A 13901-nucleotide genomic window follows, 5' to 3' on the forward strand; every position below is an offset into this window, starting at 1 on the left:
GCATTAATAAATGCATGGCATAAACAAAATGGAAAAGAAGCGAAGATCAAGAGAACAAAAAAAAACATCTTAAACCTATCCTTAGATAACATTGCTTAACTTCTTATTCTTTGATGAGTAACCCTATGTGGTTGCCTGGCGTAACAAAGGTGTTATCTGATTTTATAAGTTTGTTCTGTTGTCTCACGACAAGGTCACTTGATGTGGAACGCAACGTTTCGACTGCTTACTGCAAGTCTTCTTCAGGCGATGGGGTCAACTGGTTGTGGTACAGCATTATATATCATGGTGGCCTGTTGTGAATGGTGCATTTCGATCCGGCGATTGTTCCCATGTATCATGGCTTCCCCAGGCGTTGGCTGGTTTTTCGTGCGTCGTTGGTTTAGATGTTTTCTTATTGTAGGCATCCACGCCTCCGGTATTTCGGCTCCGCTGTCCCTGTTAATGTTATTTGGGTCGAGTCTTATGTGAATTGCCTCCTTCTCTTTCCTTGTGTACCAGTGCATTTCTCGGTCAATAAGCTTGGTTTCGTTCCACAGCGGCTTGTGTCCGGTTCCGTTGGCATGTTCTGAAACCGCAGAATTCTGAGTGCGTGCGAGTCATATATCACTGTCGTGTTCTTTCATTCTTTCTTGCATGGATCGTCCTGTTTCCCCGATGTAGACTTTACCGCATGTGCATCGTATCTTGTAGACTACGCCATCTTGCTTTTTTGGATCAGCGGGGTCTTTTTGTCTGACCAGCCGAGATCTTAGTGTGGTGTCGGATTTAAAGACGGTGCGTATTTCTTGTTGCTGTAGGTGGCGGCGGGACTTCTCTGATGTATGGCATCACTGCGGTAGACTTGAATTCTGCTGTTTCCCTCTCGGGCGTTGGATTCCTGGTTTTGGTCACCTTCTTTAAGAGGGACGGAGGGTAGCCGTTGGCGACGAGAGCTGTGGATAGATGTTTTTTTCTCCTGGGCTGTTCTTGATGGCTTGGTGACGCGTTTAGCTCGGTCATGTAAACGATTGAAAATATCGCGCTTCACAGATTGTGGGTGGTGCGAATCATAGGCGAGCTACTGGTCGATGTGTGTGGGTTTTCTATATACACTTGTGAGTTTGTGAGTAGTTTACCGTCGGGTTTCCTTGTTACGAGGGTGTCGAGGAAGGCGATCTTGTTGTCTACCCCATTGCCTGACGAAGACTTGCAGTAAGCAGTCAAAACGTTGCGTTCTACATTAAGTGACCTTGCCGTGAGACATCAGAACAAACTTATAATATCATCCAACTACCACGATGAACAACAACCTATTTCATAACAAAGGTGTTATCTGTCAAAGCATTCTTACTTTTTGCTTTCATTTGCTAATAAAAGAGCTTTTAAGTGATTCAACATGAGCCCAATTAAACGAGTTTTGGACAGTTAGAGGCTTGTATGGACGTGACGCCCTTGTGATAAAAGACAGTAAATAGAGTAAACGAGAAGGAGTTAATACAAGTATAGAAAGCAATTCAATACATGGCAGTGTTAAAATTAATTCCTTTACCGGGCTCGTCAACATTATCAAACTTTAGGGAATTTTACATTTCACCCATTCTTTCCACTCTTCACTGTACAGTATATACCGTCAAACTATCCGTAATAGTAATTAAGACGGGAGTTGTATACATTCCATGTGTTACTATAGTGGTTAATCTTGTTGAAAGCATCCAAACCTTACAGAGCATTTCACTCGATTTACTCAGGTAAAAGAATGTAATTTATGATACTAATGTTCCATTGAAAAAACATGGTACATCAGTAAAGCTAGATAAAAACTAAATCATTTCATTAACCTGGATAGCAGACCTTTCTGTTTCCATTGGAGTGTGAAGAACTTGAGCCAAGAGTAGGCTTGGAGCGAAAGAGTGCAAGAAAGTTAACTTACTTTTGGTCAAAATATTTTTAGTTGAAAAATACAAAGACTGTTAAGTCTGTCGAAACCACCAAAATTTCAACCTAATTTGAATTTAAAAGCAGAAAAGCTAAGTTTTAGTTTCAACTTTTCCAAAACAAGGTGATTAACGTCCCATCATCCAATAGAAATCGTAACAAGGTGTAACGGTAATTTGAAAAGTCGTATAAAAATTGCCTGAGGCCGTACTCTTCGAGAAAAATCTTTGCGACTGGCAGACGATTGGCCAAGACTTGAAACGTTTAATAACGTAACAATTGGCATCTGTTTATCCTGAGACCTCCCTAAATCCGAAAACAAAAGATTAATTTCAATATTTTAAAGTTTAAGTCTCTGTTTTGCATGTTTTATTTCCCATTTCAACGCTGTTTTAATTCAGGCAAGTTATATCACTGTAAAGCTACTATCATCGTAAATTTGGTGAGAATTGAACAAAAAACCTTTTGCTATAAAAATATGAAATTAAACCATTTGGTGTACGTTTTTGTCTGTTTGGACACGTACATGGCCTCATCGAAAGGTAAGCTCTTAAGCTCTTAAACGGTGTTACAGTCAAAAGAACGATAATCATGTTTATTTCTCACTTCCTTCACTGCGTCTTTTTTTTCTTGCTTTTGGGGTTTTATCTTTGCCCCTAGGATTCATATCATCAGGTCTCAATTCTTAAGTAAGTAAAGAACTTGATATTTCTGCTTGTAATTTTAGGTTGCCATGGTTCAAATTCATGATTCTGAGCGTTTTACTTAAAATTCATTAGCTACAATTCTTCAGTAATTAAGAATTATTCGTTTTTTTCATGCGTCGAAGAAAGCATTTTTCAGTTTTTTTTTCTTTCGATAAATGTTCAGTTTCCGTTTAGACTGGTGTCGTATCAAGAATACTATGATTGGCGAAGCGATATAGCCAGTCTTATTTAAATGCTAAACATTATCTTATGAAGAAAAAAATAAGTACTGCTCTTATTACAAATGAAAAATTCTGGAAATCGCATTTTTTTTCTCTATTGTTATTTAAATCAACATTTAGCTTTATCGTGTTAAATGGTCTGACTTACTACTTTTTAAATGAATCGTTGTCTCATATTTCACTTTTTATCATTGGTGATGAGATCAGAGTGTAAACCTTCGTCAAATTTATTTATAACTTAAATCATTTTCAATTATCCGGTTCTGGAAAAGCTCTGGAAATTACATATTTCAGTTTCATTCGACATTTTTAATTCATCATCGTCATGCTCCAAATACAGTTTACTTCTTTTAAAATATCTCGTTCTCAGTTACTAGGGTGTGATAAGAGCATATAGAATAGTGTTGCAGCGTTTAAATCATTTATTTAACGGAAGACTGATGATTAGGAAGGTAGTTGCCGCAAGTAACGTGTCTCATCACTTCCTTCCGCTTCTTTCCTGCTTTTGCAATCCGGGCCAAGGTGTGATTTCCTTTAGGTCAAGAAATAATGTTTGATAGGTCTCTGAGAGAAATGTCGTGTCTGCAAGTGTATGTATGCCTAAAGCTGTGAAGAAAAATTAACGAGAATTGGCCATTGTACGGCACATGAATATCAAGACACGCTGTACAGAAACTTTAATACTTAGCCTTTTTAAATTGCCTTTTCAGATAGGAAATATGAAACATAATAATGCCTGCGGGTGTCAAACATCCTGTTTAAAGAAAGTGTTTTGATATTGGTTTAACTACGACGCGTAGAAGATAAAGCCACACTAAAGAGTGAGAATGTTCTAGAACGAATTTTAATTTAATTTTGCAAAGCAAAACGTATTGGAAACAATATTCCACTCAATATTTCCCTAAAAGCAATGTAAACAGCACTTTCCAAATAATCTTCATGAAGAATTGAATTTTCTTTGTACTGCATAAATGTTCTTTTATTTGTTCCTGTGTTTGCAGTTAGGGAAAAGGAATAAGCTCTATTTTGCCATAGATAAAGATTTTCTTTTGAAACGTATTAAAATAACATAGGGAAGTACTTGAATCATTATAGCAGGCAAAAATACCATGTTTAACCATAGAAGTTATTGGAATTACAAATTGAGCCGTTTTGGATAATGCAACACTTTTAGTGTTATTCAATTTGCAGCAAAAGTCTGTACAAAGCATCATTTTTAATACCTAGGGTAGTTGTGTTTTATATATGTTTGGTACTGGGTTTTGGTGTTCTATTCGACCGACAGACTTGATCCAATATCATGATTATCTGCTAGGCGCAATGAGAAGTCAACTCAAAAAAATTGAAATTAAAACCAGTCAAAAGGATAAGCATTTTCTCAACAAACCGCTATTAAAAAACCCAGATCAGTGTTATTCAGGCGAACGCGAAACAATGGGCTCTTCTGCAGCGAATATTATCAAACTAGATCAAAGATCTGGAGATATTCAGTGTCGTCCAGATATTTCAAACGTCAGAGTAAACACTTATTGTGATAAGGTAGCTTATAAGGGACATTCGAGTTTTTCGATGGCAAGTTCCAAACTCGAGATAGTGTTAATCGCGGCCACAATTTATAACTTGTGATGGCGACTTATAACTTGCAAGTTGGGAGTATTTTTGTCTTGGTTTTAATTACACCGAAATTCTGGCCCCTTTAGCGTTGTATTTCGTTTTACACTTAAAAAGAAAGAAAAAACCGCCACCAGCAGTTGCTGTTAACGACTCAAGGGAACGAAGAAGTAAGTCGCCATCGTAAGTCATAAGTCGCCATGGCAGGTGCAAAGTTGCGATCGCAAATCATAAGTCGCCATCGCAGAAATAAGTCGCGATTGCAAGTTAAAAATGGTCATCGCTAGTGCTAAGTTTTCATCGCAAGTCAAAAGTCGCCATCACAGAAATAAGTCGCCATGGCAAGTTCTAAGTCGCGGTCGCAGGTTATAAGTGGCCATCGCAAGTTTTAAGTCGCCATCGCAAGTTTTAAGTCGCCATCGCAAGTTTTAAGTCGTCATCACAAATCAGAAGTCGCCATCGCAGAAATAAATGGTCATCGCAAGTTCTAAGCCGCGATTGCAATTTATAAGTCGCCATCGCAAGTTACGAGTCGCCATCGCAAGTGCTTAGTCGTCATCACAAGTCAAAAGTCGCCATCGCAGAAATAAGTAGCCATCGTAAGTTCTAAGTCGCGATTGCAAGTTATAAGTCGCCATCGCAAGTGCTAAGTCGCCATAGCAAGTGCTAAGTCGCCATCGCAAGTGCTGAGTCGCCATCGCAAATGCTAAGTCGCCATCGCAAGTTCTAACCAGTGATTGCAAGTTATAGGTCGTCATCGCAAGTGCCAATTGCAAGTCGCCATCGTAAGTCATAAGTCGCCATCGCAAGTTCTACTTCGCCATTGCAAGTTCTACGTCGCCATCGCAAGTTCTAAGACGCCGTCGCTGAAATAAGTGGCCATAGCAAGTTTTAGGTCGCGATTGCAAGTTATAAGTCGCCATCGCAAGTTGCAATTTTTGAGGGTTAGTAACTTACAATCGAAGTAGTTGAATGTCTCTTTTGGGCCACCTTATCCTGTGTGTAACAACAGGGATTACAGGAAAAATAAAGATACGGGCAATTCAAAATCAAACACCATGCAGTTTTACGGTTGTAAAAAAGTCAATGCTAGAGAAAAACTGTTCTTCAGTGGTCAATGCTTCCTATTACCCGGAGAAGCAAAACAAGCAAACCAATGCAACAGCTTATGCAAAAGTAAATGCAGCTCTTTGGAATTTCCGCTTGATACACATGGTATTCATGATACTGAAGATAAAACCGGCTACTGAAGGTTTCCATCTCATGTCTCTGCACTGGATAAGAGAAATTAATGGATCAATATCAGTATCTGGGCAACTGTGTTAGGGGAGGGGTAGGTGGGCAGTTTCCCAAATACTGATCAAAACTGTAGGTTGTAAATGCAAATATTCTGAATAAGACTAAGAAAGTTTGGCCAGAATGTTCGACCTCCAAATCTAAGCACCAACCTCGTAGCTACCAAAGTTACACAAGACAAGCTGGAAAGCTCTTCTATTGTTGCACAGTTATTCTGTATAACATTTCATCGTAACCTACAAGCTACAAAAGAAATATCCTTCAAACTTATATTAGAATAATTCTTATACTCGAAAGTCTATGTCATTCATAGGCGCGGAAAGATGTTATGAGAACTATTATTTGTTTTAGCATTTTGGTAGTTGTCATTTTCTAGAACTCTTTCTCTTGCAAATTTGAGAGTCTAGGATTCCGGCGCTTTGATAATTATCTACAGTTTTGCTTCGAATTTAATGTTATTATTTCAGCGACAAATAGTAGTAGCATCTTGAATGTCCACAATTCATTCTCAAATGTGTATCGCCGCAATTTGGAATTTGCATCCTTAAAAAACTGATCCTACTCGTAAACACAAAAACACAGTTAAAATGAAGATCTAGACACAATGAAAAGGGCCGTAATATACTGAGGACCTTCAATAGTAAAAATTGTTTGGGGTTCCTTGAATCAGGGATTCTGCTCTTACGTTTTCTGCTCTCCTCATTGTCATCTCCTCGTTAGCCTTTCCGCCCCCAGTCAAAAGAAAGTGTTTTTCGTTGGCTATCAATTACAATATACGACAGCGTATGATGAACCATGCCTCCTACTAATAATTATTATCCAGACTACATCATTCTCTTTCGGATCCGTCATCAGTTTTATTCGACGAAATCAGAATGCCTTATTGCTCGTTCCACATGGTAAATTCAATTGGAAAGAACATTCGACAGGGTTTGTACACTTCTTGTAGGTCAAACGGATATTGGATTAATGGGAACAGCAGCAATTACGAACATGATTGCCTTTATTCTTATTTTCCAGTTTAAATCAATTGGAAATCAGCTAATCCTAACATACCTCACTGTGATTAACAGAGGCAAGTGTAAAATGGCACGTTGACGTTGTTTGGTACGTTTTACCGCAACATACCGTTACATAATCACATTTAATGTAAAACACACCCTCACACCCAGGAAAGGATAATTGGCTTTCAGATCCAAATAAAAAGTCTCAGAATAATCCCATTATATTAAAGTGTTTTGAGTTTTAGTTTAGAACCTGGAGTAGAATAACGAGTGACTATTCCTCAAATGACTTAAAAATTGCTTTTGAATTCAGCAAAGTCAAAGAGACGTTTCTCTTGTGTTGGCTACAAAGTATAAGTATTGATCGCTATGAAAATTGAGGTCTATACATTTAGTGCTATAATTCAGCTCGTTTTTGTCAAGGAACTTTTATCCTCTCAAGAAACGATTGCAGAAGGTAAGATATCTATGCCTTCCATTCAATGAAATCGCAACGTTATAATATAATTCTAGGTAAATTCTGAACCCACATAAATCAAGTGCCGTCCGCGGTCAATATTTATCTTCTCGAAGGGAAGAGACTTGGTAGATACAACCATCAGTTCCTGGTTCTGTATTCGTTCAGAAAAATAACGTTAAAAAAAATTGTTTGTTTTGCTTGTGTACAACATAAATTTTCTCTCTAAGAGTAGAGTAATTCATCTTTCTTAAAAATGTCGAAATTAAAAAGAAAAAGAGACAATTGCTTAAAAAAAAAACTGCCCATTCTCATATTTAAAATAATAAAAAAAAAAAAAAAAAAAAGATATTTTATTTCTTGATTGTTATTTATTTCGATCGTCACCTGAAACAGCATTATTAATACACCACTTAAATCTTTTCTAAATATCATAGATACTTTTAAATGGTAGATGTTTACACAGCCGAGTTTTTAGGGGTCGAGATATTTATACTCCATTTTTCCTCAAATGATCAGGCATGAAAGACCTCACGGAAAAATTAAAGGAGAAATAAATCCAGTACCGTATAGGTAGCAAGCAGGAAATTTTTTTGATGTTGGTGAGCATTAGAATGAATGCGGAGAAAATCTAATCCGACAGTGTTAACGAAATATTTTAAATGATAGCTATCAATGTTTTGCTGCTCCCTTGACAGAATTCTCAAGTTCAATTGAAATGTCGATGTAAAATGGCTTGAAGTTATTAATTATGACTGAAAAAGACATGTACTCTTCGGAAGAGTCATTCACATTATAACTTTCTCAAAACCATTCATACACACTGAGTCTCTTTTTAAGGAATTCGAGATCCATAAATTGCCTAATCCGGCTAATCTATAAAATGTATTTTTCCTGTATTAGCATCAAAATTATCCCCTTTCATCACCTTTTGCAAATTTCTTTCAGACTGCATGATCAATTTATCAATGTAATAATTGGCCTACCTTCAAATCGTCTTATTTTCATCAATGTCATTAACGCCAGCTATTAAGAAAATTTAACATCCGCTTTGCAGCTGAAAAAGTTTGGGTTCATAATGATGAAACCATAGATAAAAACACGACCCTAGTAAAATCTTAAAATGTGCTAGTAATATCACACCAAAGATCCTGTGGTCTTATCGCTGACATAATTAAAAATAACTGGTGGTTCAAATTTTCGTGTGTAATTTTTTTTTCCTTTTTCACTTGGTTATAAATAATTGATTTTCACCATTTTAATTAAGGGTATCTTTTGTTGATTACTTTTTGTTTATTGCAAAGTTACCTTCTACTTAATGTAAGTTGATAATACAATTTTCTTCTCAGCTCGACTTGATGCTTTTTCTTAGTCTGCGTAACACAGCTTAATTTTTGCTCTTAAATTACTCGACACATATATTTGAATTTAAAAGATGTGAAACACGGTGCTGTATTTTTTCTTTTTTTAATTTTTAATGTTAAAAAAGGCATTGTATTTCAATGAATTTCACGATAGCTCGAGGCTAACACCCCTGCTATATATGAAACACTTCTTCGTCTTAAAAAAATCCTGAAACAAGCTGAATTGAATAACTTCAGAAATTTTCGTCATTATTGAAAATCCTTCCTTAATGCCTGATATCTTAATAATCTTTGCTTAATTTCCCTCCATAATCATTCCAATCAAAATAAACCACTAGTTCTCTCACCTCTCACTCTCACTCTACTCTAAAACGTAAGAAAAAGTCTCAAACAGAGAGATGAGATTGTTATAATCTCCAATCCTGAAAAGACTCGTGCATTCAGGAACATAATTCCGTAGCTACTAATTCTCACATTTCGTAACATTGTAGCGTGTTTAGGGCAGACGACATTCAGGCGCGCTAACTCCATCATTGATTTAAGTATCAGCCAAGAAAATAAGAGCTGATCATACGGCTATTGTAGTGTTTTCAATTGCTTGACTATCTTTGTTTCATTAGGCGAGCCAATAACATTTCTTTTCCACAACTCGACGACTTTTTTCGTTCCAAATGATACATATCGCCTGCGTGTGCTCGCTGTTGGAGGAGGGGGAGGCGGGTGCGGCGGGATAATGAAAGGACTGGGTAGGAGTGGTGATGTAGCAGTAAAAATTGTTCATGTCAGCGGACCAGCGGCCATCAATGTGTCTGTGGGACTCGGAGGATTAGGCGCTGAAGGCCACAGTGTAAAATCGATATCCAATGGAGGATCTTCTCATTTTGGCAAATACTTCACTGTCCCTGGAGGTCCTGGGTGTTCAAAGAGTAAATCTGAATACAACCTAAGTCACCTCAAAGGAATAAGACACCTGCAGATGAGCAAAATAGCTAAAGGTAATCTGATCGCTATATCAATAAAATTTATGACTTCATAGACGGACCCCAATCAGAAGCATTTACCAACCTGAGAAAAATACGAATACATGCAATGTTTGCACTGGCAATATTAACCTTCTGGCTGAAAACTGATTTCCAAATAGGTTAGTATTATTACAAGGCGTTGAGTCTGGCTTGAAAAAAATTAATTTTAAGAGACAATCATCCATCAAATCTTGTAGCTATGTAAAAGCTTCCTGCCGCTTAGCATGATCGGCTTATCTACATCTACTACGCACTTCGCAAAAAAATCATACCTCACGACTTTTTTTAACACCTTAAGTTAAATTGAGCATTGCTTTACGGATTCAATGTCCATCATACGACGAAAAACAATAAACTAGCAACTTCTTAAGCTTCCATATAAAATCAGGAGCGTAGCCAGGATTTTTCAAAAGGGGGGTTACACTTTGTCAAATAGAGTGTGCTCACCAGCTTTTCATATTGACCTCCACGCCTTGTTTTACTTAACGCGACATAAAAGGGCTTACAAAGATTGTGGACACGGGCACCCAAGGGCCCTCCCTGGCTACGCCCTTGAAAAATCTATTGTAGGACTTTTAGTCAATCCAAGGTGAAGTATCATTCAGAATCATTTCAGGTGTGAATGGCGTGTCTAACAGCTCTGGTCTTAAAGGTGGAGAGGGTGGAATTCTTATCAATGGCTCTGGACCTTCAGGGAACAAGGGAGGAGGTAGCACTTCAGCATTAGGAGGGATTGGCTACGGAGCAGGAGGTGGAGGTGGAGGTGCACTTTACTTACACAGTGGATCTCTAATTTATCCTGGAGGAATGGGCGCTAAGGGTGTTGTCTACGTGGAAATGCTACATTCCGGTATCAGTTACAGTATATGCTCTCAATTTGTTTTTCACAATTGAAACTGTTTTACTTGAGACACCAAACCTTTGCTATTGTAAGCAAATAATAGCATACAATGAAAATTTCTTGTTAGACGAATATAACCATCGTCCCAATGGAGGATTTCCAGGCTTCTTGTCCTTTAAATAAACAGTGACTTTTACCATTTTTTCGAAATCTTTTTTACTTCTTTCATTTGTTCTATTTGTTTCCATTAGTTTATTTTTGCATAAAAAGTATTAAAATCCCGTTTCTCTCTACAGTCTGTTCAAACCCAGCTCATATAGTCTTTGCAGTGGAATCGCGTCATTCTCAGAGCGAGTTTGATGAACAGTTAACCTTCATACAGCACATTATCAAGTCCTTTCAGATATCTCCTGATAACGCCCGCGTTGCTTTGATAACGTACGGGAATGAAGTCCATCTTCAATTTGGATTTCATGACTTCAAGGACTCTAGCAACCTTTTGAAGGGGGTTGCCAGCATCATGAATGATTTTAAGGAGAGTGCAGAGGTGCAGTTCGCTAAACTATACGAAACAGCGCTGATAACCTTTGACGCCGAAGGAAGAGCAAGTACACCATTGTCTAGGGCGTTAATTGTGTTTACTTATGCTAAAAACGCCACTCAAAACGATTCGATGCACAACTTGGTGAGCAGCGCTGGGAATAAAGGCATTTTGATGTCAGTAGTTGCAATGAGAAACACGAGCAAAGAAGAAGACTTTCCGAGTCTGGTAGAGGACGAGCAAAACGTGTTTACTGGAGGAACGACTAATATCACAAACGACGTTCCTTGGATTGTCGATCTCATTTGTCAAGGTAAAACAGTTTATCGTCAAGATCAGCGATGCACCACTTGTATCTATATATATATATATAAGTCAATGCTAATCATACTAAGAAATAATGCAAAACGATATTTCTCCTCTCTTAATCATTTGATAGGACCAACAGCAGGAAAATCTGACATCAGCTCAACAAATGTCGGTCTCGTTCCATCAACGTTAGAAGTTGTAACAAGTTCCAGTTCATCGAACGTTACAAGCCTGTACTGGCACACTCCGTCACTTTTTGGTACGAAAACGAATACTTTTTTTCCCAACCCTCTAAAGGAAGGCTAATGCAAAAGCTTCTGAAACTCACTAAGTTCCTCAATTCGGTTATAACGGTTCTTGCCATGTTATTTGAAATTGTATGAGCCTGAGCCTGTCTTGTTGCTATGTATTGAAGGACTAGCATTTTGTAACATTAGTGTATCATGCAATATTTCTCCTGTTTGATTATTTGTTACGTTAGCGTCTCGTGCACTGTAAGTTTTTTCTGTGTTCTGTTTTGATTGTTTGTTACGTTACAGTCTCGCGTGCTGTTTTCTCTGTGTTGTGTTTGATTGTTTGTTACGTAAATACCTCTTGTATGGTGTTCTCTGTATTCAGTTAGATTGCTTGTTACGTTAGTCTCTTGCGCACTGTTTGCTCTGTGTTCTGTTTTATTGTGTGTTGTGTTAGTATCTTGCACATTGTTTTCTCTGTGTACTGTTTGATTGTTTGTTACGTTAGTACCTCGAGCAATGTTCGCTCTGTGTTCTCTTCTATTGCTTGGTAGTATCTCGCACATTTTTTTACCCTTAGTTCGGTTTGAAATTTTTGTTACGTTAGTAAATCGCTCCCTACTCAATTCTCTGTGTTCTCTTAGTATCTCGCACTCTGTTTTTTCTTTGTTCATTTGATTGTTTGTTACGTTAGCATCTCGCGCGTTGTTTTCTCTGTATACTGTTCGATTGATTGTTACGTTAGGTAATTCTTGCATACAGTTAGCTCTGTGTTCTGTTTGATTGTTTGCTAAGTTAGGGTCTCGTGCACTGTTGTTTTAGTGTTTTGTTTAATTTTTGTTTTCTATGCGTAATAGCTGATTTGGGCTTCACATAGATCAACATTCGCGGGAAAAATATCTTAAGCTCATAATTTATCTGCTTTTTATCATCGCCAGCTTATGAAGTAATACGCCAAGATAATTCAATTGTTAGGGACTATTACATTGAACTAATAGGGAGCACTTTCTCAAGCGAACTGAAATTTAAAAAGGCTTAACTGTTGCCTTTCGTTCTGTTCCAGCCGAGAATATCTCCACAGAAACTGTTTACAAACACAATTTGACAGTAGCGACCATTACCGTGAGTGCAACTGTCCCTGTTAAGGCCACTACCCACAGTCAGAATGGCAATCAACGGACAGTGGAAGAACTTGAGGAAGGTACTCCAAATTGTGTGCATGCATTGACATACCAAATTTCTAAATTTTATAAGCCTCTAGTATAAATTCCCTTTTTCTTTAAGAGCTAATGGTAGAGAATTCGTCTTTACAGATCTTGATGATGTTTTAAATTTTAATGTTTCGTCGATCGACCCAGGTGATATCGTCAACATTAAGGTAAGTTTGTATCCGTATTCGAAATAATCAGGATTCCTTTGCTACCATACTGGCTGTGTCATCATGAGGACGTAAATAAAATGAAGTCAGCAAAGATACGCCAAAGACTAGGCTTGAATTTTCAATTTTTTTTGGTGGAACCTCGTCTCCCTTGAGAGAAACCTTATGTGTCAACACATGTTTTAGAAAACTCAGTTTTTTTTATAATCAGGCATATGCTGTTTCCTAACATAAGACATGCCATTTTTCATGGCCAAGAGAACTTGTACTATACGAAACCTTGTTGGCTCCCAAGCGTCCCGACAATAGTGCTGTTACTTCATCGAGGTCCTTGCTCAATGCTTTACCTATTGATCAAATATATGTAATATTCACTCGGATTATTACAATGATAGATTTCTGATCGAATTATCAGAAAAAAAACGTCTCGTGTGAGCTGTTTAACTATTCCACACACATGCACGGATTAACTCCAGCTCCTGTGGTTGATGCCCTCTGATCTTTTTAGGAGTCTTAGTGATCGCTTTGAAGCTTAACCCTTTACGCCCTAACATCAGTATGTATATTCTCCATACTGTTCTCCGTCCATTTCCAAAGAGGCTGACAAGGAGAATTTGTTTAAAAAATCAAGAAATGCTTTAGTTGGTGATCATCTCCTCCATTCTTATGTTTGATTTAGGGGTGGAATAATAAGGAGAAATTAGATGCTGGTCACTCTTAGAGGCTTAAGGATTAAGGAGCTCATTTTAGCCCCATGTCGGGTAAATGCGAATGTTTTCTTACTTGGCTTGCAGAACTATATCAACTTAGCTGGCGACGTCCTCGCTGAGAGTCACAGGCTACCAAACGCCTCAGAGGCAAGTCTTACTTTTCGTACCAATCTACATTAGTCCTTAGACTAGTAAGACTACAATCTACATTAGGCCTTAGTCCTTAATAGAGTTAAACAGTCTTTGTTAAAGAAGATGTGTTCCCACGCGTTAGAGCTAGCGAAAAAAAT

The 13901-nt window shown here is 37.8% G+C and overlaps 1 protein-coding gene across 1 annotated transcript; it reads left to right on the forward strand.

Moving 5' to 3' along the window:
- The first annotated feature begins 7125 nt into the window (after nt 1-7125).
- Nucleotides 7126-13791, forward strand: LOC131796733 (uncharacterized). The gene is made up of 8 exons (XM_059114333.2): nt 7126-7213; nt 9198-9572; nt 10216-10449; nt 10737-11294; nt 11421-11549; nt 12587-12724; nt 12837-12901; nt 13696-13791. Exons 1-8 carry the CDS (start codon nt 7126-7128, stop codon nt 13789-13791), a joined length of 1683 nt encoding a protein of 560 aa, XP_058970316.2.
- Nucleotides 13792-13901: the final 110 nt, after the last annotated feature.

The sequence above is a fragment of the Pocillopora verrucosa genome, chromosome 1 (genome assembly GCF_036669915.1).
Source record: "Pocillopora verrucosa isolate sample1 chromosome 1, ASM3666991v2, whole genome shotgun sequence".
Lineage (NCBI taxonomy): Eukaryota > Metazoa > Cnidaria > Anthozoa > Scleractinia > Pocilloporidae > Pocillopora > Pocillopora verrucosa.